Source organism: Lampris incognitus, chromosome 8, assembly GCF_029633865.1.
Source record: "Lampris incognitus isolate fLamInc1 chromosome 8, fLamInc1.hap2, whole genome shotgun sequence".
Taxonomy (NCBI): domain Eukaryota; kingdom Metazoa; phylum Chordata; class Actinopteri; order Lampriformes; family Lampridae; genus Lampris; species Lampris incognitus.
The window spans coordinates 61,676,256-61,698,624 of record NC_079218.1 but is presented as its reverse complement, the minus strand read 5'-3'; the positions used below and the strand labels follow the sequence as shown (position 1 = coordinate 61,698,624).

Below are 22,369 nucleotides of genomic sequence, written 5' to 3'. Positions count from 1 at the left end.
AAAGATCAAGGCGATCAAGGAGATGCCAACACCCAAAGATGTTGCTGATGTGAGGAGGTTTGTGGGCATGGTAAACTACGTGGGTAAGTTTTCACCACGTATTGCAGAGCTCACACAGCCGCTACGAGAACTACTCAAGACAGACACCGACTGGGAATGGGGGAGCATGCAGCAGCGTGCTTTCGACGAGCTGCGCCAGGAACTGAGTTCGCCTGCAGTTCTGGCAGAGTACTGCCTGAACAGACCGACCAGAGTTGCAGCGGACGCCCCCTCCTTCGGACTGGGAGGAGTGTTGTCTCAGAAGCAACCGTCGGGGGACTGGCGCCCAGTCGCATTCATCTCACGCAGCATGACAGACGCGGAGCGAAGATATGCCCAGATTGAAAAGGAGGTGCTCGCGCTGACCTGGGCGTGCGAGCGTTTTCGAACTTATCTGGTCGGAATGGACTTCCTCATACAAACTGATCACAAGCCTCTCATTTCTCTGCTCGGCAGCAGAGCGCTTGATGACTTGCCACCTCGCATCCTGAGAGTCAGGCTGCGACTGTTTCGCTTCACGTAGCAGATCGAGCATGTGCCTGGAAAGAAACTGATCACAGCGGACGCACTGTCCCGGGCGCCAGTCCATGGAGAGCCCACAGCAGAGGACAGGCAGCTGGAGCAGGATGTGTGCGTGTCCATCAACCAAATAATGGAGCACCTGCCAGTGTCGGACGACAGGCTGGCTCAGATCAGGACAGCACAGGACACAGATGATATCTGCAAAAAGCTCAAAAACATGGTGCAGACCGGATGGCCTGAAAACAGAAAATGTCTTCCGTCGGAACTTCAACCGTACTGGCAGTATCACCAGGACCTGCTGATAGCAGATGGGCTACTGCTGAAAGGCGAGAGGAGAGACTTGTCATCCCGCTCACCATGCAAGAGGAGATGCTCAACAAACTTCATGAAGGCCACCAAGGCATGACAAAGTGTGCCGCCAGAGCGCAGCAGTCAATATGGTGGCCAGGTCTAACCAGTCAAATCAAACAGAAAGTGGAAAACTGTGAGATCTGTGCACGTGAGGCTCACAATGCACCGGAGCTGCTGCTGATGACACCATTGCCCGACAGGCCGTGGCAGCACGTTGCGGCGGACCCCTTCCAGTGGAACAATGCGATGTACCTCGTGGTGATTGATTACTTCTCGTGCTACATAGAAGTAGCCAACCTCTCATCCACCACCACAGCCCACGTGACAGAGAAGCTGAAGTCTATCTTCACACGCCATGGGGTCCCGGAAACTGTTGTCATGGATAATGGCCCCCAGTTCTCTGCAGCGGAGTCTGCATCTTTCGCCAGAGACTATGGCTTCACACACACAACGAGCAGCCCCCGCGCCCTCAAAGCAATGGGGAAGCCGAGAGAGCTGTGAGAACGGTAAAGTCTCTCCTGAAGAAGGGGGAGGGTCCACACAAGGCCCTCATGGCTTACAGAGCCACCCCCTTGGCCCACGGGTCATCCCCTGCACAACTGCTGATGGGCCGTAACATCAGAACGCCCTTGCCCGTCAGTCAGGAGAAGCTACAGCCAGGTTGGCCGGACATCCAGGCTTTCAGGAGGAAGGATCAGGACTTGAAAGTGAAACGAGCTTCCTGGTACGACAAAAGACACAACGCCAAGACAAGACAAGAGCTCAGACCAGGACAAAGGGTCTGGGTGAAGAACACAAAGGAAACAGGAACTGTTTGTGGTCCAGCTCATACACCAAGGTCTTATAACATAGACCTGCCCCCAGGAAGTCTTAGGAGAAATAGATCTCACATCAGGGTCGTTCCAGAGACTCCCACAGTGACCAGATCAGGCCGGTCCATAAGACCACCCAAGAGAATGGACTTATAGTCACAAGTTAGAAAGCTGTGATTTGTTTCACAAGGCAGAATAATCCTTGCACAGCTTCGGGGACCCAGGTAGTCTACCCTGACCCCTAGTGAGTAGACATTCAGTTCTATGTTGTTGTTTTATTAAATGATAGGAATATCTGTAAGTAAGAAAAAAAGGAGAGGAAAAAGAGAGTGATCCACAATAGATAGCACTGTTAGTGACTGTTCATGTTTACTGTTCAAGATAAGTGACATGCTTAGTGAAGAAAGAAAAGCACTTTTAAGAAAGTCTGACATTAAGCTAAAAGGGGGAGATGTACTGATAGGATATGTGTGGGAACATATATATAGGACGGGGTTGATGTAGGGACGCTATTAGAGGACGGACCGGATATTGTATTTACATCGTGGTGAATAAAGTTACAGAAAATAGCACGTCTGTCTTCGGTCTGTATAAGCGTACATAGTGCCCAGGCACAGCATATTATAACTCTCGCAAAGTGATTGGCTGTGCCACAAGCATTGCAGGTCTTGCCATACACTGGGCAGTGTTCTCTTCCACACTCATGTGCTGTGCCACAGTATTTGCATGTGGAGAGGTCCCCACCTTGTGATCTGGGGTTTCCACTCATTTTCTCTGTAGTACTGGCTGATCTTTTGAATATTTGTTTCCCTACAACATTGACATTGTCCACAAGTGATCTCTCCTGCTCCATGGATCTCAACTGCAAATCCCTTAGCTCCGCTGCTCTGCATGCTTCAATAGCACTGGCTAGAGTCAAGTCCTTTTCCCTTAACAACCATCTGCATGTGCCCTCTTTAGCAGTGCCGATGACTATTCTGTCCCTGATTAAGTCATCTCTTAGGGCTCCATATTCGCATGTGGAAGCTTTCTCCCTGAGCCGTGTCACAAAACAGTCTACTGTTTCACCTTCCTCTTGTTTACAACAGCCAAAAACGTAGCCCTCATAAATCAAATTTTTAGCGGGTTTGAAATACCTCTCCAATGAGTCCAGTATGACGGTCGCGTTCTCTTGCTGTGCATCGGTCAGATTTAAGTTGTGTTTGTAGACATGTCGACATTCAACTCCCATGACCTTCTTGTCCTTGTCCACCAGCCCTGTGGCTAAAGCATAATCTTCATATTCTGCTCGGAAGATTTCCCAATTCGAGACAAGATATGCTCAGATAGAAAAGGAGCTGCTGGCGGTGGTGTTTGCATGTTTCAAGTTCTACGACTATGTCTACAGCAAGCCAATTACAGTCGAAACCGACCATCAGCCCCTCATCACAATCCTGAACAAACCAATCTACACCGCACCTGCGTGTCTGCAACGCATGATGCTGAAGCTGCACAAGTTCAACTTGACGCTTGTCTACAAGAAAGGGAAGTTCATGTACTTGGCCGACACGCTGTCTCGTGCACCAAGGAAGAGCACATCACAGCATCAAACTGAACAGAACGACTTCGAAGTGATGGCAGTCCAGCCCATCTCATCAAATCGCCGGAAGGAGCTGCGAGAACACACAGCTGCAGACTCTTCGATGCAAGCTCTCTGCCGCACTGTAAAGCAAGGCTGGACCGACCGAGCAAGCAGTACTGCAGCCGCTGCAAGACCATTCTTCGCATCCTGGGATGAGCTCACCATCGACAATGACATGGTAATGAAAGGAACAAGAGTGGTCATTCCCCAAACACTACAGTCTGAGTACCTGACCATTCTACCCAAAGGACATCCTGGGGCCGAAGTAATGAAACGCAGAGCACGTGATGTTGCTTTCTGGCCATCCATGGCAAAGGATGTTGAGAACATGGTCCAAGCCTGCAGTGTGTGCAACAGTCTACAAGGACATCAACAGAAAGAGCCACTGCAACCCACCCCAATCCCAGAACCGCCCTGGTCCACCGTCGCCACAGACATCTTCGAGTGGAACAGTCACCACTACCTGGTCTTGGTCGACTCGTACTCAGGATGGTTTGAAATCGATCCACTTAAAAACCTCTCTTCACAAAGTGGTCAACAAGCTAAAGCGGCACTTCTCAGTCCATGGCGTCCCTGACACCGTCTTTTCAGACAATGGCACCCAGTTCTCCAGTCAGTTTTTCGTGAGTTTGCCACAACCCGGGGTTTCCACCACGCCACCAGCAGTTCTGAATACCCACAAGCAAACAGCCTGGCAGAACGGGCAGTTCGAAGCGCAAAGAGGCTGCTTGAAACTTCAAAGAGAGACAGGACAGATCTGCTTCTGAATCTGCTGAACATTCGGAACATGCCACGAGATACAACCCTGGGCTCTCCCGCACAGCGTCTCCTATCTAGGAGAACACGCACCACCCTACCTGCCAGCCAGCAGCTGTTGGCGCCTTCGTCAAAGGACACTGTAACGGTCCGGGCTCAACTGTCAAAGAAACGGGGAATGCAGAAAGCGCACTATGACAAGTCAAGCAGACCACTGCCTGCACTGGAACCGTCCCAAATGGTCCGTCTTCAGACTAAAAAGGGACATGACAAGATCGGAGTGATCAAAAGGAAGTGCAACGAACCTAGATCTTACATCGTTGAATCGGAAGGAGTGTAGAGGAGCTCAACCAGGAGTCATGACAACTTCCTCTTTCGGCTACACAGTGTGCACCATTTATTCCTTCACCATAACAACAAAAACAAAAACCCGCGCAGCGGAAGTGTATCACTGTAAACACGAACCGAGAAAACCAACCCAGTCGCACGGACTTTAATCTATCAGATCGTGATACCATCACGATTATGACCTGATTTACGTGATGTGGTCACGATCTGATAGAACCCTAACCCTAACTTAGTCGGCGAGTCGTGACCGCATCACGTAAATCAGGTCGTAATCGTGATGGTATCACGATCTGATAGATTAACGAAAATCCGTGCGACTGGGTAGGAGAAAACAGCAGCTGTAAACAAACGTTCCTACTAGCTCAATAAGGCGAATTATGTATCCCTATAACCACTACACACGTCCCCCCAGAATTCGCCTTAATACGAAAAGTCAGTGTGGCGAGGGGGGCGGAGCTCTCTGCCCCAACGGCTCCGCTGAACAGGAGCTGGGGGCTGCTCAACCGCAGGCAAAGCAGTAGAGTCCTCACAGCTGGACCGGGGAAAGGGAGGGGCTGGGGAAGCAGGGGGCGGCTCGCCGGGAGAGGGAGTCAGGGCTGGGGGGCGCCCCTGCCGTGGGAGCAGGGCTAGACCAACAGGGCGGTCTAAGTCCAGGTGAGCAGGCTTGAGGTGGTCCACAGAAACCCGTTCCAGCCTGCTGCCAACCTCCACCACAAAGTGCTTATCTCCAGTGTCCCGTACCCGAAATGGGCCGTCGTAGGGTGGCTGCAGGGGACCGTGGTGCGCGTCGTGACGTATGAAAACATACTCCGCCGACCGCAGCTCCGTGGGGACATAGGACTGAGAGCCGCCATGCTGAGAAGTGGGGACCGGTGCAAAAGCCCTGGCCTCCTCCTGCAGCACAGTCCTTTGGCAGCTGGTGGACCAGGAAGCTGTGGCGGTGGGAAGGAAATCCCCAGGACCCGAAGTGGCTGTCTGTAGACCAGTTCGGCGGATGAAGACTGGAGGTCCTCCTTGGGGGCCGTCCTGAGCCCAAGAATGACCCAAGGCAGTTTGTCGACCCAGCGGTCGACCTTGAAGGTAGCCCGCAATGCGGCCTTCATCAAGCGATGGAACCTCTCGACCAATCCATTAGCTTGAGGGTGATACGCTGTGGTGCGATGGAGACTCACCCCTAAACCTGCGGCGATCTCCTCCCAGAGCACTGACGTGAATTGCGGCCCTCTGTCCGAGGAGAGGTCAGATGGGGTGCCAAAGCGGGCGACCCAGGTTCCGATGAACACTCGGTAAACCTCAGGCGCTGTCGTGGACGAAAGCAGGACGGCCTCTGGCCATCGCGTGGTCCTGTCGACCATGGTGAGCAGGTATGTGAAACCACGGGAGGGGGGTAGGGGGCCTACCAGGTCCACATTTACGTGGTCGAACCTCCTCTCAGGTACCGTGAAAGGTATCAGGGGCGCTTTGACGTGCCGGAGCACTTTGGAGCGTTGGCACTCCACACAGGTGTCAGCCCAGTCCCTCACATCCTTTTTGAGTCCATGCCAGACAAACTTTGCCGCCACCAACCTCTGTGAAGGCTTTCTGCCAGGGTGAGACAGCCCATGGACTGCATCAAAGACCCGTCGCCTCCAAGCAGTCGGAACGACTGGTCGGGGCTGACCCGTAGAGACGTCGCACAGGAGCGTGGCACCGGCGTCGTCGAAAGCCACATCCTCCAACTGCAGCCCTGTGTCGGCGGTCCTGCATGCCTGCACTCCTGGGTCGGCGGCCTGGTCAGCCGCCATCTGGCTGTAGTCGAGTCCCGAATGGGCGGCACCAGTGATGGCCCGGGAGAGACAGTCGGCGACCGGGTTGGACTTCCCAGCGACATTCCTCACGTCGGTGGTAAACTCTGAGATGTAGGCCAACTGTCGCTGCTGGCGGGCTGACCACGGCTCTGCCACCTTGGCCATCGCGAACACCAGCGGTTTGTGATTGACGAAAGCCGTGAACTGACGGCCCTCCAGTAGGAAACGAAAGTGCCAAACAGCGAGGAAAAGGCCAAGCAGCTCACGATCAAAGGTGCTGTATTTGCGCTCTCTCAGGTTCAACTGCCGGCTGAAGAAGGCACGCGGCTGACACGCGCCGCTCACCCACTGCTCGTAAACCGCGCCGACAGCGTAGTCCGAAGCATCCGTCGTGATGGCGATGGGCGCTCCAGACACAGGGTGTGCCAGCATCGCCACGTCAGCCAGGGCGGCCTTCACATCCTTAAAAGCCGTGTCCCTCTCTGCAGACCAGTTCACAGCGTGTTTGGGGGCTGTGCCCTTCAGAGCCTCATATAGGGGGCGGAGGAGATCGGCAGCCCGGGGGATAAACCGGTGGTAGAAGGACACCATGCCAATGAACTCCCGGAGGGACTGGGCCGTGTGTGGGCGTGGAAAGTCTGCGACGGCCTCCACCTTAGAAGGAAGGGGGGCCGCCCCGTCCTTGGTGACCCGGTGGTCCAGGAAGTCGATGGTGCTCAGACCAAACTGGCATTTGGCCGGGTTAACATCAACCCGTGCAGGCTGAGCCTCTCGAAAAGGGCTCTGAGGTGGGACAAGTGCTCGGACACGGAGATGCTAGCGACCAGGATGTCATCCAGGTACACAAAGAGGAAAGGCAGGTCCCGCAACACTGAGTCCATGAGGCGTTGGAAGGACTGCGCGGCGTTCTTGAGCCCAAACGGCATGCGCAGGAACTCGAATAGTCCGAACGGAGTTGTCACAGCCGTTTTGGGGACATCAGCGGGATGGGCGGGCACCTGGTGGTATCCACGGACGAGGTCCACCTTGGAAAAGATCACTTTCCCAGCCAAGTGGGCGGAGAAATCTTGGATGTGAGAGACCGGGTAGCGGTCCGGTGTTGTTGCGTCATTGAGCCGACGGTAGTCACGACACGGACGCCACCCACCGCCAGGCTTAGGCACTATGTGGAGGGGTGAAGCCCATGGGCTGCTGGAGCGGCGGATGATGCCGAGGCGCTCCATGTTCTCAAACTCCGCCTTGGCGACAGAGAGCTTGGTCGGGTCGAGGCGCCGCGCTCGGGCGTGCACCGGCGGGCCAGTGGTGACGATGTGGTGCTCAACCCCATGTTTGGTCGTAGATGACGAGAATGTGGGCTGAGTGAGGTCAGGGAACTTAGAGAGAAGATGGAGAAACACGTCCTCATTGGAGAGCATGCTGGACAGCCTGACGGAGCCTGTATCGCTGAGTGTACACGCGTGTGAAGCGAAGGTGACGGCGTCAATCAGGCGTCGATTCCTGACGTCCACCAACAGCCAATGAGCACAAAGGAAATCTGCACCGAGGAGGGGAAATGCCACGTCGGCGGTGACAAAATCCCGGCTGAACCGCTGTCCGTTAAAACACATGTCAATGTGCCTCGTGCCGTACGTACGGATAGAGCTGCCGTTAGCAGCTTCCATGGGAGGGCCGTGAGCACCCGACAGGGCGTCCACACTCGATGCAGGTACGACACTCCTCTGCGCCCCAGTGTCGCATAGGAAACGCCGCCCCGAGATGGAGTCTTGCAGGAAAAGTAGCCTGTTGTCCTCCACGCCGACGCCCATGGCCACTAGTGAGCGCCGGCCTTGGTGTTTCCCGACGAGCTGAAATTGCACGGGGAGTTGCACTTTTTCGCCTTGGCCCCGAACTCTGCATGGTAAAAGCACAGGCCGGGCTCCTGTCGCCGACCGGGGGTTGCCGTGGCGACCACCATGGAGTCACCAGGTGGTGTTGTGTGGGGGTGGGCAGGGGTGAGCGCGGACGCGCAGTGCTGCTGTTGGCTGGCCAGGAAGAACTTGTCAGCTTCTTCAGCTAGCTTGCAGCAACCGGTAATGCTGGTGTTAGCCAAAGCGGCCCGCACCTGAGCAGGCAGGTGTCGCAGAAATAGTTGGACAAAGAGGAAATCCGGTGTGTGCGCCGGTCCCAGCAGATTCAGCATTTTGTCCATGAGCTCGGATGGCCTGCTGTCACCCAAGCCTTGCAGAGAACAGAGACGGTGGGCCCTCTCGGCGTCGGAAAGTTCAAAACTCTTGAAGAGGTGGTCTTTGAGCCCCTTGTATTTGTCTGCCGCCGGAGGATTTGTAAGGAGACTCACCACTCTAGTTGCAGTCGAACACCCGAGCGCCGATACCACGTAGTAGTATTTAGTAGCATCATCCGTTATTTTGCGGATAGCAAACCGCGCTTCCGCCTGGGCGAACCATGTCGTTGCCGATGACTCCCAGAACTCTGGCAATTTGAGAGAAACCGCGTTGATTTCGTCACGACCATGATCGTTTGAAGGATTGTCTCTGATAACTACCAAGAGACAAACGTCGGGGTCACCAGTGCAGAGGAGCTCAAGCAGGAGTCGTGACAACTTTCTCTTTCGGCTACACAACGTGCACCATTTCTTCCTTCCACTATTACAACAACAACAAAAACCCGCGCAGCGGAAGTGTGTCACTGTAAACCCGAACCGAGGAAACAGCAGCTGTAAACTAACGTTCCTACCAGCTCAAATGTATCCCTATAACCGCTACAGGAAAGGAATACAGGAGAAACCGACGGCACATTCTGCCAGCATCCGAACCTCAACATATCCTCGACCAAAATGAACGCATTCCATCAGGACTCACTAGAGAGCCGGACCATGGCGCTCAAGCGACCACTGAAGAGCCACCGCCAGTCGTGGAGCCACCTGGACAATCTCAATCCCTCTATATCACAAGATCTGGGAGGATTTCAAAGCCCAACCCAAAACACACTGAATGAAGCGTGCATGGACACAAGAACCGACTTGCCTTGTTGGTTGAAATGTGAAATGGTAAATTCTACCTACCGTCATAACTATACTTCTCTTGTTGTTGAAATGTTGTTTAAATGTTGTTGAAATGTTTAATGTTACATTAACACAGATTTGCTTCCTTCGCAGAGTTACATGTCAGGCGTAGTTCGTGTAAGACCAGCACAAGATAGCCAGTACTGCTTTACTAAATATACGCTACTTTGAAACACAGTGAACATTTGGAAACATAATGACAGCTCTGAACTAAAGAAGGAGGATGTAGATAACCTCGTAGCGTTATGTTTGTACTGACCTGCATTCCGTACTTACACAGTAGTCAGGTGATCATGCAGCCTAGTGGCGGCATTATACACACAGCTACATGCCTGTACACTGTACCTGACTTCCCCTGCAAGGATTATTAAATGTTAAGCCTAGACGCCAACACTGCCTCCATGCGAGTCAGTCTACACCCCCCCCCAACTCGCTGCAAAACCACAGGACCTGCCGCGGCCGAGACGCGAACCGCGGGAGACATCGCTAACCCCTCGACTAAAGAGACACACACACACACACACACACACACACACACACACACACACACACACACACACACACACACACACACACACACACACACACACACACACACACACACACACACACACACACACACACACACACACACACACACACACACACACACACACACACACACTTGTAACCGGTTATTTTCTTGCCCGGTGCGGGATTCGATACGAGTGTATTATGTTTAGCAGATTTATGTTCCCTTTGTAAATTTGTCCTGAGTTTGAGTTCAATAAAGTTTTGTTAAAAAATAAACACTAAAGAGTGAGGGAGACTTTTTTGACTAGCCTGTTACTTGCTCTTAGCACTCATTGAATTCACTCATTTTAAACAAAAATCTCTTTCTTGCGCTTTTACTTTAGCACTGGTTTTTCTCTTAGATGCTTGTTTACATGCACTTAGGACCTCTGATGACTAGTAGTTCTCCTGATCTCCTACGTTACATGATGCACTTATTGTAAGTCGCTTTGGATAAAAGCGTCGGCTAAATGACTGGAATGGACTGGAGTGGCGTAAATAACAGACATTCTGATCCAAACCCCATACCAGCTTGTGGCGGTAATGCGCTAATTCGTTGTTTGCCAACCGCAAATGATTACGAGGAAGAAGAAGTGGTGGCGGTGGTGATGATGGTAGTAGTAGAAGTAGTAGAAGAAGAAGAAGACGAAGAAGAAGAAGAAGAAGAAGAGCGAGGAAGCCTACGTCACTTCCTATTTAGAGAAGACGAAAACGGAACGGATGAGAAGTAACGACAATAACGGCACCTCGTACTTCTATATTAATTTCAATAATTACTTCTTCTAGTCGCACGGGACGATACATTCCTCTCCAAAATGCCCGAAAGTAAGTTGGCAGACATACCAGAACATCGATCCGCTGTTATTTTATGCTAAGGCTAAGCTAGTTAGCTTAGACGCACAGCCGAGCTATGCAGTGAACGTTAGCTGTGATGTAATGCGGGTCAAGTAGAATAACAGTGAAACTCAGCAAACTGGCGTCTAAAATAAATGTAATGTGGGTCAGTTAGAATAACAGTGAAACTCAGCAAACTGGCTTCTAAAATAAATGTAATGCAGGTCAGTTAGAGTAACAGTTAAACTCAACAAACTGGCGTCTAAAATAAATGTAATGTGGGTCAGTTAGCATAACAGTTAAACTCAGCAAACTGGCGTCTAAAATAAATGTAATGCAGGTCAGTCAGAATAACAGTTAAACTCAACAAACTGGCGTCTAAAATAAATGTAATGCAGGTCAATTAGAATAACAGTGAAACTCAGCAAACTGACTTCTAAAATAGATGTAATGCAGGTCAGTCAGAATAACAGTTAAACTCAGCAAACTGGCGTCTAAAATAAATGTAATGCAGGTCAGTTAGAATAACAGTGAAACTCAGCAAACTGGCTTCTAAAATAAATGTAATGCAGGTCAGTTAGAATAACAGTGAAACTCAGCAAACTGGCGTCTAAAATAAATGTAATGCAGGTCAGTTAGAGTAACAGTTAAACTCAACAAACTGGCGTCTAAAATAGATGTAATGCAGGTCAGTTAGAATAACAGTTAAACTCAGCAAACTGGCGTCTAAAATAAATGTAATGCAGGTCAGTTAGAATAACAGTGAAACTCAGCAAACTGACTTCTAAAATAAATGTAATGCAGGTCAGTTAGAATAACAGTGAAACTCAGCAAACTGACGTCTAAAATAAATGTAATGCAGGTCAGTTAGAATAACAGTGAAACTCAGCAAACTGACGTCTAAAATAAATGTAATGTGGGTCAGTTAGAATAACAGTGAAACTCAGCAAACTGGCATCTAAAATAGATGTAATGCAGGTCAGTTAGAATAACAGTGAAACTCAGCAAACTGGCGTCCAAAATAAATGTAATGTGGGTCAGGAAGAATAACAGTGAAACTCAGCCAACTGGCGTCTAAAATAGATGTAATGCAGGTCAGTCAGAATAACAGTGAAACTCAGCAAACTGGTGTCTAAAATAAATGTAATGCAGGTCAGTTAGAATAACAGTGAAACTCAGCAAACTGGCTTCTAAAATAAATGTAATGCAGGTCAGTCAGAATAACAGTGAAACTCAGCAAACTGGCGTCTAAAATAAATGTAATTTAGGTCAGTTAGAATAACAGTGAAACTCAGCAAACTGACGTCTAAAATAGATGTAATGCAGGTCAGTTAGAATAACAGTTAACCTCAGCAAACTGGCGTCTAAAATAAATGTAATGCAGGTCAGTTAGAATGACAGTGAAACTCAGCAAACTGGCGTCTAAAATAAATGTAATGCAGGTCAATCAGAATAACAGTTAAACTCAGCAAACTGACTTCTAAAATAGATGAAATGCAGGTCAGTTAGAATAACAGTTAAACTCAGCAAACTGGCGTCTAAAATAAATGTAATGCAGGTCAGTTAGAATAACAGTTAAACTCAACAAACTGGCGTCTAAAATAAATGTAATGCAGGTCAGTTAGAGTAACAGTTAAACTCAACAAACTGGCGTCTAAAATAGATGTAATGCAGGTCAGTTAGAATAACAGTTAAACTCAGCAAACTGACGTCTAAAATAAATGTAATGCAGGTCAGTTAGAATAACAGTTAAACTCAACAAACTGGCGTCTAAAATAAATGTAATGCAGGTCAGTTAGAATAACAGTGAAGCTCAGCAAACTGGCTTCTAAAATAAATGTAATGCAGGTCAGTCAGAATAACAGTTAAACTCAACAAACTGGTGTCTAAAATAAATGTAATGCAGGTCAGTCAGAATAACAGTTAAACTCAACAAACTGGTGTCTAAAATAAATGTAATGCAGGTCAGTCAGAATAACGGTTAAACTCAGCAAACTGGTGTCTAAAATAAATGTAATGCAGGTCAATCAGAATAACAGTTAAACTCAGCAAACTGGTGTCTAAAATAAATGTAATGCAGGTCAATCAGAATAACAGTTAAACTCAGCAAACTGACTTCTAAAATAAATGTAATGCAGGTCAGTCAGAATAACAGTGAAACTCAGCAAACTGGCGTCTAAAATAAATGTAATGCGGGTCAGTTAGAATCACTGACGTGTAACATGAATGTCATGCGGGTCGGTTAGAATAACTGACGTGTAACATGAATGTCACGCGGGTCGGTCAGAATAACTGACGTGTAACATGAATGTCATGCGGGTCGGTTAGAATCACTGACGTGTAACATGAATGTCATGCGGGTCGGTCAGAATAACTGACGTGTACCATACATGTCATGCGGGTGTAGGATAAAGGTTTTCATTAAATCCTCAGTGGGTCCTGGTCTACTTCCTGTCTGGACGTCACCCTGCCATTGAAAGGGCTGTGTAAGAAAAGTGGCATTAAACAATGTGTCCATGTGTCCCTCGTTGTTTAATTAGTGTATTCATGTAGAATATGTCCCGTCCGTTTGGGCTAAGTCCATTTTAACGGTGTGTTCCACACTGAGCGTGTCAGAGCAGCTGCTCGCTGCGGGGTGCGTGGAGTCTTCTTCCTCTCAATATCTGAACTGTAAAAATAAGAAGTGGGCGCCAGCCAGGTGCTTCCAGCACCTTCCGGCCTCCACCTTTCTGTCCCCTACACTGATCGGTCTGTGGAGTTCAGAGTTTTAGTTTTTCTTGTGTACAGAAAGCGGCAGGTTTGATACTCATGTTATTTTCTTGTTACTGAACTCTGCCCCCCCCCCCACCTCCCTCCAGCTGAGAGTTACTCCAACCCCCTGGCCCCCGACGGCCATGAGGTGGATGACCACAGGTCTGCCCTACAGTGAGTATATTTTGTCAGTTAACATATTTGATTCTCTGTCTCTCTCTTTCTTTCTCTGTCTGCTGCTCTATATCTGCCACTCTCTCTTCTATGTTAATCTCTCTGTCTTTCTATGTCTGTCTCTCTATGTCTTTTTATGTCTCTCTGTCTCTCTATGTCTTTCTCCTTGTCTTTCTGTCTCTCTCTGTCTTTCTATGTCTGTCTTTCTATGTCTGTCTGTCTATGTCTGTCTCTCTGTCTTGCTATGTCTGTCTCTCTTTGTCTGTCTATGTTTTTCTCTGTCTTTCTGTCGTTCTATGTCTCTCTGTGTCTTTCTATGTCTGTCTGTCTATGTCTTTCTATGTCTGCCACTCTTCTATGTCTATCTCTCCATGTCTTTCTATGTCTGTCTCTTTATGTCTTTCTATGTCTTTCTCGCTTTGTCTTTCTGTCTATCTTTCTTGGTCTCTCTCTGTCTTCATTTCTATCTTTCTATGTCTCTGTCTTTCTATGTCTGTCTCTGTCTTTCTGTGTCTGTCTCTATGTCTTTCTATGTCTTTCTGTCTTTCTATGCCTCTCTATGTCTTTGTGTCTGTCTCTCTGTCTATCTTTCTGTCTGTCTATGTCTTTCTATGTCTTTCTCTGTCTTTCTAAGTCTTTCTGTCTTTCTATGTCTATGTCTGTCTCTCTGTCTTTCTATGTCAGTCTTTCTATGTCTTTCTGTCTATCGTTCTGTCTTCCTATGTCTGTCTCTCTATGTCTTTCTTTCTATGTCTCTATGTCTTTATGTCTGTCTCTGTCTTTCTGTCTATTGTTCTGTCTTTCTATGTCTGTGTTCTATGTCTTTCTATATCTGTCTCTGTGGCGTTCTATGTCTTTCTGTCTTTTTATGTCTATGTCTGTCTTTTTGTCTTTCTATGTCTCTCTGTGTCTTTCTATGTCTGTCTGTGTTTTTCTGACTGCCACTCTCTCTTCTATGTCTATCTCTCTGTGTCGTTCTGTCTGTTTCTCTGTCTTCCTATGTCTTTCTATGTTTTTCTGTCTCTATGTCTTTCTATGTCTGTCTTTCTATGTCTGTCTCTATGTCTTTCTATGTTTTTCTGTCTATCGTTCTGTCTTTCTATGTCTGTCTCTCTGTGTCTTTCTCTCTGTCTTTCTATGTCTTTCTGTCTGTCGTTCTATGTCTTTGTATGTCTTTCTGTCTATCGTTGTATGTCTTTCTTTGTCTATCTTTCTATGTCTTTCTTGGCCTCACTTTCTCTGTCTTTGTTTGTAACGGCCTCTCTGTGGACCTTTCCTGAGCCACTCCCTGCCCACTGTGACTTCCCTGCCTAGTGTCACTCCAAATCGCATGACTCACAGGACGGGGGCCATTGCCAATTCATTGGACATTCATAAGAATAAGGCCTATGGGACACCCTCGGCGCTTGTGTCCTCTGGAAGCTGGATGTTAGTGTTGCGCTGTGTCTCGGCCAAGCAGCTTTTTATTTTATGGAAGCCATATGGGGGCAAAAATATTGTGGCTGGCCACTCAAGCTGCTCAGCACCCACAGAGCTGACACCTTTGTACTATATGCATTTTGCAGAAAATGTTTTTGTCAGTGTGATATTTGTACCCCTGAAGTCCATCGCAAGTTCAGTAAGTTATTATGGGGAGCAAATGCTGTGCAAAGGGACCACAGAAAGACAGCCGTGTCCTGTCAGTCACAACCAGCCATAATAATCACTTAGTAAACCAATTGCAGGCTTTATTTACTTTCATACCAGTAATACCTAAAAAATTCTTGAATGGGCCAAAGTTGACTAAGTGTTATGATAAAGGCACACTCTGCAAACACAGGATTTACTGTGTTGAAAGTGACCAACTGTACAACAACAAAAGATTGATACGGCTGTTGTCAGAACGAACGCTAGTTTCTCCAAGGTTTCTTTTCATAGCTGAACTTTTTATGTGAACAGCGTCCGTCTTCTGTAGGCGTAGCGTCTTTCTCTCTCACTCTCTCTCTGAGGGAATTTATGTGTGTAAGAGAAGATGACTGACAGCCCACTTTACCTGTCCTGTTTCTACACAGGTCCAAGCTAACCAACGATGACTTCAGGAAGCTCTTAATGACACCAAGGTCTGCCCCCTCTTCAGCCCCGCCCTCAAAGTCCAGACATCATGAGTGAGTAGTTACGAGCATTTCCAGCGTCATGCTAACACTAATCTTTGGTTTTGACTGTAAATGCTGAGGGCGCTTTGACACCAATAGTCTGTTTGCTTTGTTCCAAATCAGGGACTAATTTGTTACAGTTTTTGACTTGCACCTTAGTTAGATTTGTTTTGGACTCGTACCCTAGTTAGATTTGTTTTGGACTCGCACCCTAGTTAGATTTGTTTTGGACTCGCACCTTAGTTAGATTTGTTTTGGACTCACACCTAAATTAGATTTGTTTTGGACTCGCATCCTAGTTAGATTTGTTTTGGACTCACACCCTAGTTAGATTTGTTTTGGACTCGCACCCTAGTTAGATTTGTTTTTGACTCACACCTAAATTAGATTTGTTTTGGACTCACACCCTAGTTAGATTTGTTTTGGACTCACACCCTAGTTAGATTTGTTTTGGACTCGCACCTTAGTTAGATTTGTTTTGGACTCACACCTTCTTTAGATTTGTTTTGGACTCACACCTTACTTAGATTTGTTTTGGACTCACACCTTCTTTAGATTTGTTTTGGACTCGCACCCTATTTAGATTTGTTTTGGACTCACACCTTCTTTAGATTTGTTTTGGACTCACACCTTAGTTAGATCTGTTTTGGACTCACACCCTAGTTAGATTTGTTTTGGACTCACACCTTAGTTAGATTTGTTTTGGACTCACACCTAAATTAGATTTGTTTTGGACTCGCACCTTAGTTAGATTTGTTTTGGACTCGCACCTTAGTTAGATTTGTTTTGGACTCACACCTTAGTTAGATTTGTTTTGGACTCGCACCCTAGTTACATTTGTTTTGGACTCGCACCCTAGTTAGATTTGTTTTGGACTCACACCTTAGTTAGATTTGTTTTGGACTTGCACCTAAATTAGATTTGTTTTGGACTTGCAGCTTAGTTAGATTTGTTTTGGACTCGCACCCTAGTTAGATTTGTTTTGGACTCACACCTTAGTTACATTTGTTTTGGACTCACACCTAAATTAGATTTGTTAAACAAATGCCATGCACAAGCAAATCGGTCACTCATCGGTCAGAATTGTCATGCAGGAATTTCATCACTAACTTCTGAAAAGAAAAACACAAGAACAACACATCAAACATTGAGCAAACGAGCCATGTGTGAAAACACCACAAAATTACCACAAGGCCTTTTCTATCCAGTCAGACTGGTGGAGGAACAGTTGAAGCTAATACCCTTTTCCCACTGGCCAAAACCCCCGCTAACATCCGCCTTTTTACATTGAGCAAAGGGGGACATAAGCGGGTTTTTTTGGCCAGTGGGAAAAGGGTATAATTGACCAATGACAAGAAATGATGTCAGTACCCTTTACTCCATGAAACATAAGTTGACGCACTAATAAAAAATGAACTAATTTTCCCAGAATGCCAAGGGACTACAATGAGGATGAGGATCCAGCAGCAAGACGGAGGAAGAAGAAGAGGTTTGTGTGCTGTGGTGTTGTTTTGTCTGCCTCTAAGCCAGTCACTAAGACAAAAATGTCTTCTCCTCAGACAGTCACCAGTCACTAAGAGATAAATGTCTTCTCCTCAGACAGTCACCAGTCACTAAGAGATAAATGTCTTCTCCTCAGACAGTCACTAAGAGATAGATGTCTTCTTCTCAGACAGTCACCAGTCACTAAGATATAGATGTCTTCTCCTCAGACAGTCACCAGTCACTAAGAGATAGATCTCTTCTCCTCAGACAGTCACCAGTCACTAAGAGATAAATGTCTTCTCCCCTGACAGTCACCAGTCACTAAGAGATAGATGTCTTGTCCTCCGACAGTCACCAGTCACTAAGACATAAATGTCTTCCCCTCAGGCAGTAACCAGTCGCTAAGACACAAATGTCTTCTCCTCAGAAAGTCACCAGTCACTAAGAGATAGATGTCTTCTCCTCAGACAGTCACCAGTCACTAAGAGATGATGTCTTCTCCCCAAACACTCACCAGTCACTAAGAGATAAATGTCTTCTCCTCAGACAGTCACCAGTCACAAAGAGATAGATGTCTTCTTCTCAGACAGTCACCAGTCACTAAGATATAGATGTCTTCTCCTCAGACAGTCACTAAGAGATAGATGTCTTCTTCTCAGACAGTCACCAGTCACAAAGAGATAGATATCTTCCCCTCAGACACTCACCAGTCACTAAGAGATAGATCTCCTTTCCTCAGACATTCACCAGTCACAAAGAGATGAATGTCTTCTCCTCAAACACTCACCAGTCACTAAGAGATAGATCTCCTTTCCTCAGACAGTCACCAGACACTAAGAGATAAATGTCTTCTCCTCAGACAGTCACAAAGAGATGAATGTCTTCTCCTCAGACAGTCACCAGTCACTAAGAGATAGATGTCTTCCCCTCAGACACTCACCAGTCACAAAGAGATAGATCTCTTTTCCTCAGACAGTCACCAGACACTGAGATAAATGTCTTCTCCTCAGACAGTCACAAAGAGATGAATGTCTTCTCCTCAAACACTCACCAGTCACCAAGAGATAAATGTCTTCTCCTCAGACAGTCGCCAGTCACTAAGAGATAAATGTCTTCCCCTCAGACAGTCACCAGTCACTAAGAGATAGATGTCTTCTCCTCAGACAGTCACCAGTCACTAAGAGATAGATGTCTTCTCCTCATACAGTCACCAGTCGCTAAGACACAAATGTCTTCTCCTCAGACAGTCACCAGTCACTAAGAGATAAATGTCTTCTCAGACAGTCACCAGTCACTAAGAGATAGATGTCTTCTCCTCAGACACTCACCAGTCACTAAGAGATTGATGTTTTCTCATCAAACACTCACCACTCACTAAGAGATAAATTTCTTCTCCTCAGACAGTCACCAGTCACACAGAGATAAATGTCTTCCCCTCAGACAGTCACCAGTCACTAAGAGATAGATGTCTTCTCCTCAGACACTCACCAGTCACAAAGAGATAGATGTCTTCTCCTCAGGCAGTCACCATTCACTAAGCGATAAATATCTTCTCCTCAGACAGTCACCAGTCACTAAGAGATAGATGTCTTCCCCTCAGACAGTCACCAGTGACTAAGACACAAATGTCTTCTCCTCAGACAGTCACCAGTCACTAAGAGATAGATGTCTTCTCCTCAGACAGTCACCAGTCACTAAGAGATAGATGTCTTCTCCTCAGACAGTCACCAGTCACTAAGAGATAGATGTCTTCTCCTCAGACAGTCACCAGTCGCTAAGACACAAATGTCTTCTCCTCAGACAGTCACCAGTCACTAAGAGATAAATGTCTTCTCCTCAGACAGTCACCAGTCACTAAGAGATAGATGTCTTCTCCTCAGACACTCACCAGTCACTAAGAGATTGATGTTTTCTCATCAAACACTCACCACTCACTAAGAGATAAATTTCTTCTCCTCAGACAGTCACCAGTCACACAGAGATAAATGTCTTCCCCTCAGACAGTCACCAGTGACTAAGATATAGATGTCTTCTCCTCAGACACTCACCAGTCACAAAGAGATGAATGTCTTCTCCTCAAACACTCACCAGTCACCAAGAGATAAATGTCTTCTCCTCAGACAGTCACCAGTCACACAGAGATAAATGTCTTCCCCTCAGACAGTCACCAGTCACTAAGAGATAGATGTCTTCTCCTCAGACACTCACCAGTCACAAAGAGATAGATGTCTTCTCCTCAGGCAGTCACCATTCACTAAGCGATAAATATCTTCTCCTCAGACAGTCACCAGTCACTAAGAGATAGATGTCTTCCCCTCTGCCACTCACCAGTCACCAAGAGATAGATGTATTCTCCTCAGACAGTCACAAAGAGATAAATGTCTTCTCCTCAGACATTCACCAGTCTCTAAGAGATAAATGTCTTCTCAGACAGTCACCAGCCACACAGGTCATGTCCACACTATTACAAACACCTCTGAGAACATCTTGTTTCCCTGTTCTGGCCTTTCCTCCACAACAAGTCTGATCACCTGAAACTCCTTTTGGAAACTGCTGCACAAAGTGTATGAGTTAGTACATGCTGGTCTCATGTTGTAGTGTGGACAGGCAGAACACACACTGATGTATGATTTTTCTTTTTCTTTTCCCCCTTTTCCTTCCAATTGTACTTGGCCAATTACCCCACTCTTCTGAGCCGTCCCGGTTGCTGCTCCACCCCCTCTGCTGATCCAGGGAGGGCTGCAGACTACCACATGTCTCCTCCGATACATGTGGCGCCACCAGCCACTTCTTTTCACCTGACAGTGAGGAGTTTCACCAGGGAGAGTTAGCATGTGGGAGGATCACACTATTCCCCCCACTTCCCCCTCCCCTCGAACAGGCGCCCCGACCAACTGGAGGAGGCGCTAGTGCAGCAACGATGTATGCGCTACTGGATCAATTCCAACGAGACAGATGATCTTCAACAAGCACAACACACACCACTGTGCACTGCAGCAGTTACTGCAGCATCAGCATCACATCGTCCTTCATGTCGTTCAGCAACCAGACTGCACACACTCACCACATGGCACAACAACCACACTGCACACACTCACCACATGGCACAACAACCACACTGCACACACACACACTACATGGCACAACAACCAGACTGCACACACTCACCACATGGCACAACAACCAGACTGCACACACTCACCACATGGCACAACAACCACACTGCACACACTCACCACATGGCACAACAACCACACTGCACACACACACACTACATGGCACAACAACCAGACTGCACACACTCACCACATGGCACAACAACCAGACTGCACACACTCACCACATGGCACAACAACCAGACTGCACACACTCACCACATGGCACAACAACCAGACTGCACACACTCACCACATGGCACAACAACCACACTGCACACACTCACCACATGGCACAACAACCACACTGCACACACACACACACTACATGGCACAACAACCAGACTGCACACACTCACCACATGGCACAACAACCAGACTGCACACACACACACACACACCACATGGCACAACAACCACACTGCACACGCTCACCACATGGCACAACAACCAGACTACCTACACACACACACATACCACATGGCACAACAGCCAGACTGCACGCACACTCACCACATGGCACAACAACCAGACTGCACGCTCATGCCACATGGCACAACAACCAGACTGCACACACACACACACACACCACATGGCACAACAACCACACTGCACACACACACCACGTGGCACAATAACCAGACTGCACACACACACCACATGGCACAACAGCCAGACTGCACACACACTCACCACATAGCACAACAACCAGACTGCACGCACACGCCACATAACACAACAATCAGACTGCACACACACACCGCATGGCACAACAACCACACTGCACACAGACACCACATGGCACAACAACCACACTGCACACACACACACCACATGGCACAACAACCACACTGCACACACACACACCACATGGCACAACAACCACACTGTACACACTCACCACATGGCAAACAACCACACTGCGCACACACACACACACACACCACATGGCACAACAACAGCTAGGAGAGTGCACTCAGTAGACTGCAGATCTCCACCGGGCGTATCTCCCCTTCTGCACTGCTGTGACATGGTGAAAAACCAGCCCTTTTTCCACCTGCTGGGAGACGTGATTAATGTCCCGGTTTTCATAGATAGTGACTGTAGTGGAATGACTGTCCTTCATGTTAACTTAATGACATAAAGGTAAGACAGGCCAGCTCATGTTTTACTGTAGCTGCTGAGACGATGTCCAGCTGTGACTGTGATTAGTGTCCTTCATGTTAACTTATGTGAATGCCGGCGTGAATGCTGGTTTGAATGCTGATGTGAATGCCGGTGTGAATGCTGGCGTGAATGCTGGTGTGACTGCTGGTGTGAATGCTGATGTGACTGCTGGTGTGAATGCTGGTAGGAATGCTGGCGTGAATGCTGATGTGACTGCTGGTGTGAATGCTGATGTGACTGCTGGTGTGAATGCTGGTGTGAATGGCCGGCGTGAATGCTGGTAGGAATTCTGGTGTGAATGCCGGTGTGAATGCTGATGTGAATGCTGGTGTAAATGCTGATGTGAATGCCGGTGTGAATGCCGGTGTGAATGCCGATGTGCATGCCGGTGTGAATGCCGATGTGACTGCTGGTGTAAATGCTGATGTGAATGCTGGTGTGAATGCCGGCGTGAATGCTGGCGTGAATGCTGGCGTGAATGCCGGCGTGAATGCCGGTGTGAATGCCGGCGTGAATGCCGGTGTGAATGCTGATGTGAATGCCGGTGTGAATGCTGATGTGCATGCCGGTGTGAATGCGGATGTGACTGCTGGTGTGAATGCTGATATGACTGCTGGTGTGAATGCTGATGTGAATGCTGGTGTGAATGCTGATGTGAATGCCGGCGTGAATGCCGATGTGACTGCTGGTGTGAATGCTGTTGTGAATGATGGTGTTAATGCTGGTGTGAATGCCTGTGTGACTGCTGGTGTGAATGATGGTGTGAATGCCGGCGTGAATGCTGGCGTGAATGCCGGCGTGAATGCTGGCGTGAATGCCGGC

At 47.9% G+C, this 22,369-nt stretch overlaps 1 protein-coding gene across 1 annotated transcript in view; it reads left to right on the top strand.

Annotated features, from left to right (window-relative positions):
* The first annotated feature begins 10,524 nt into the window (after positions 1 to 10,524).
* Positions 10,525 to 22,369, top strand: part of ik (IK cytokine) — a 72,034-nt gene continuing 60,189 nt past the window's right edge. The window contains exons 1-4 of the mRNA XM_056284549.1: positions 10,525 to 10,674; positions 13,542 to 13,608; positions 15,660 to 15,752; positions 17,170 to 17,229. Coding sequence (XP_056140524.1) covers positions 10,665 to 10,674; positions 13,542 to 13,608; positions 15,660 to 15,752; positions 17,170 to 17,229 — 230 coding nt within the window. The 5' untranslated portion in view covers positions 10,525 to 10,664. The remainder of the gene's footprint in view (positions 10,675 to 13,541; positions 13,609 to 15,659; positions 15,753 to 17,169; positions 17,230 to 22,369) is intronic.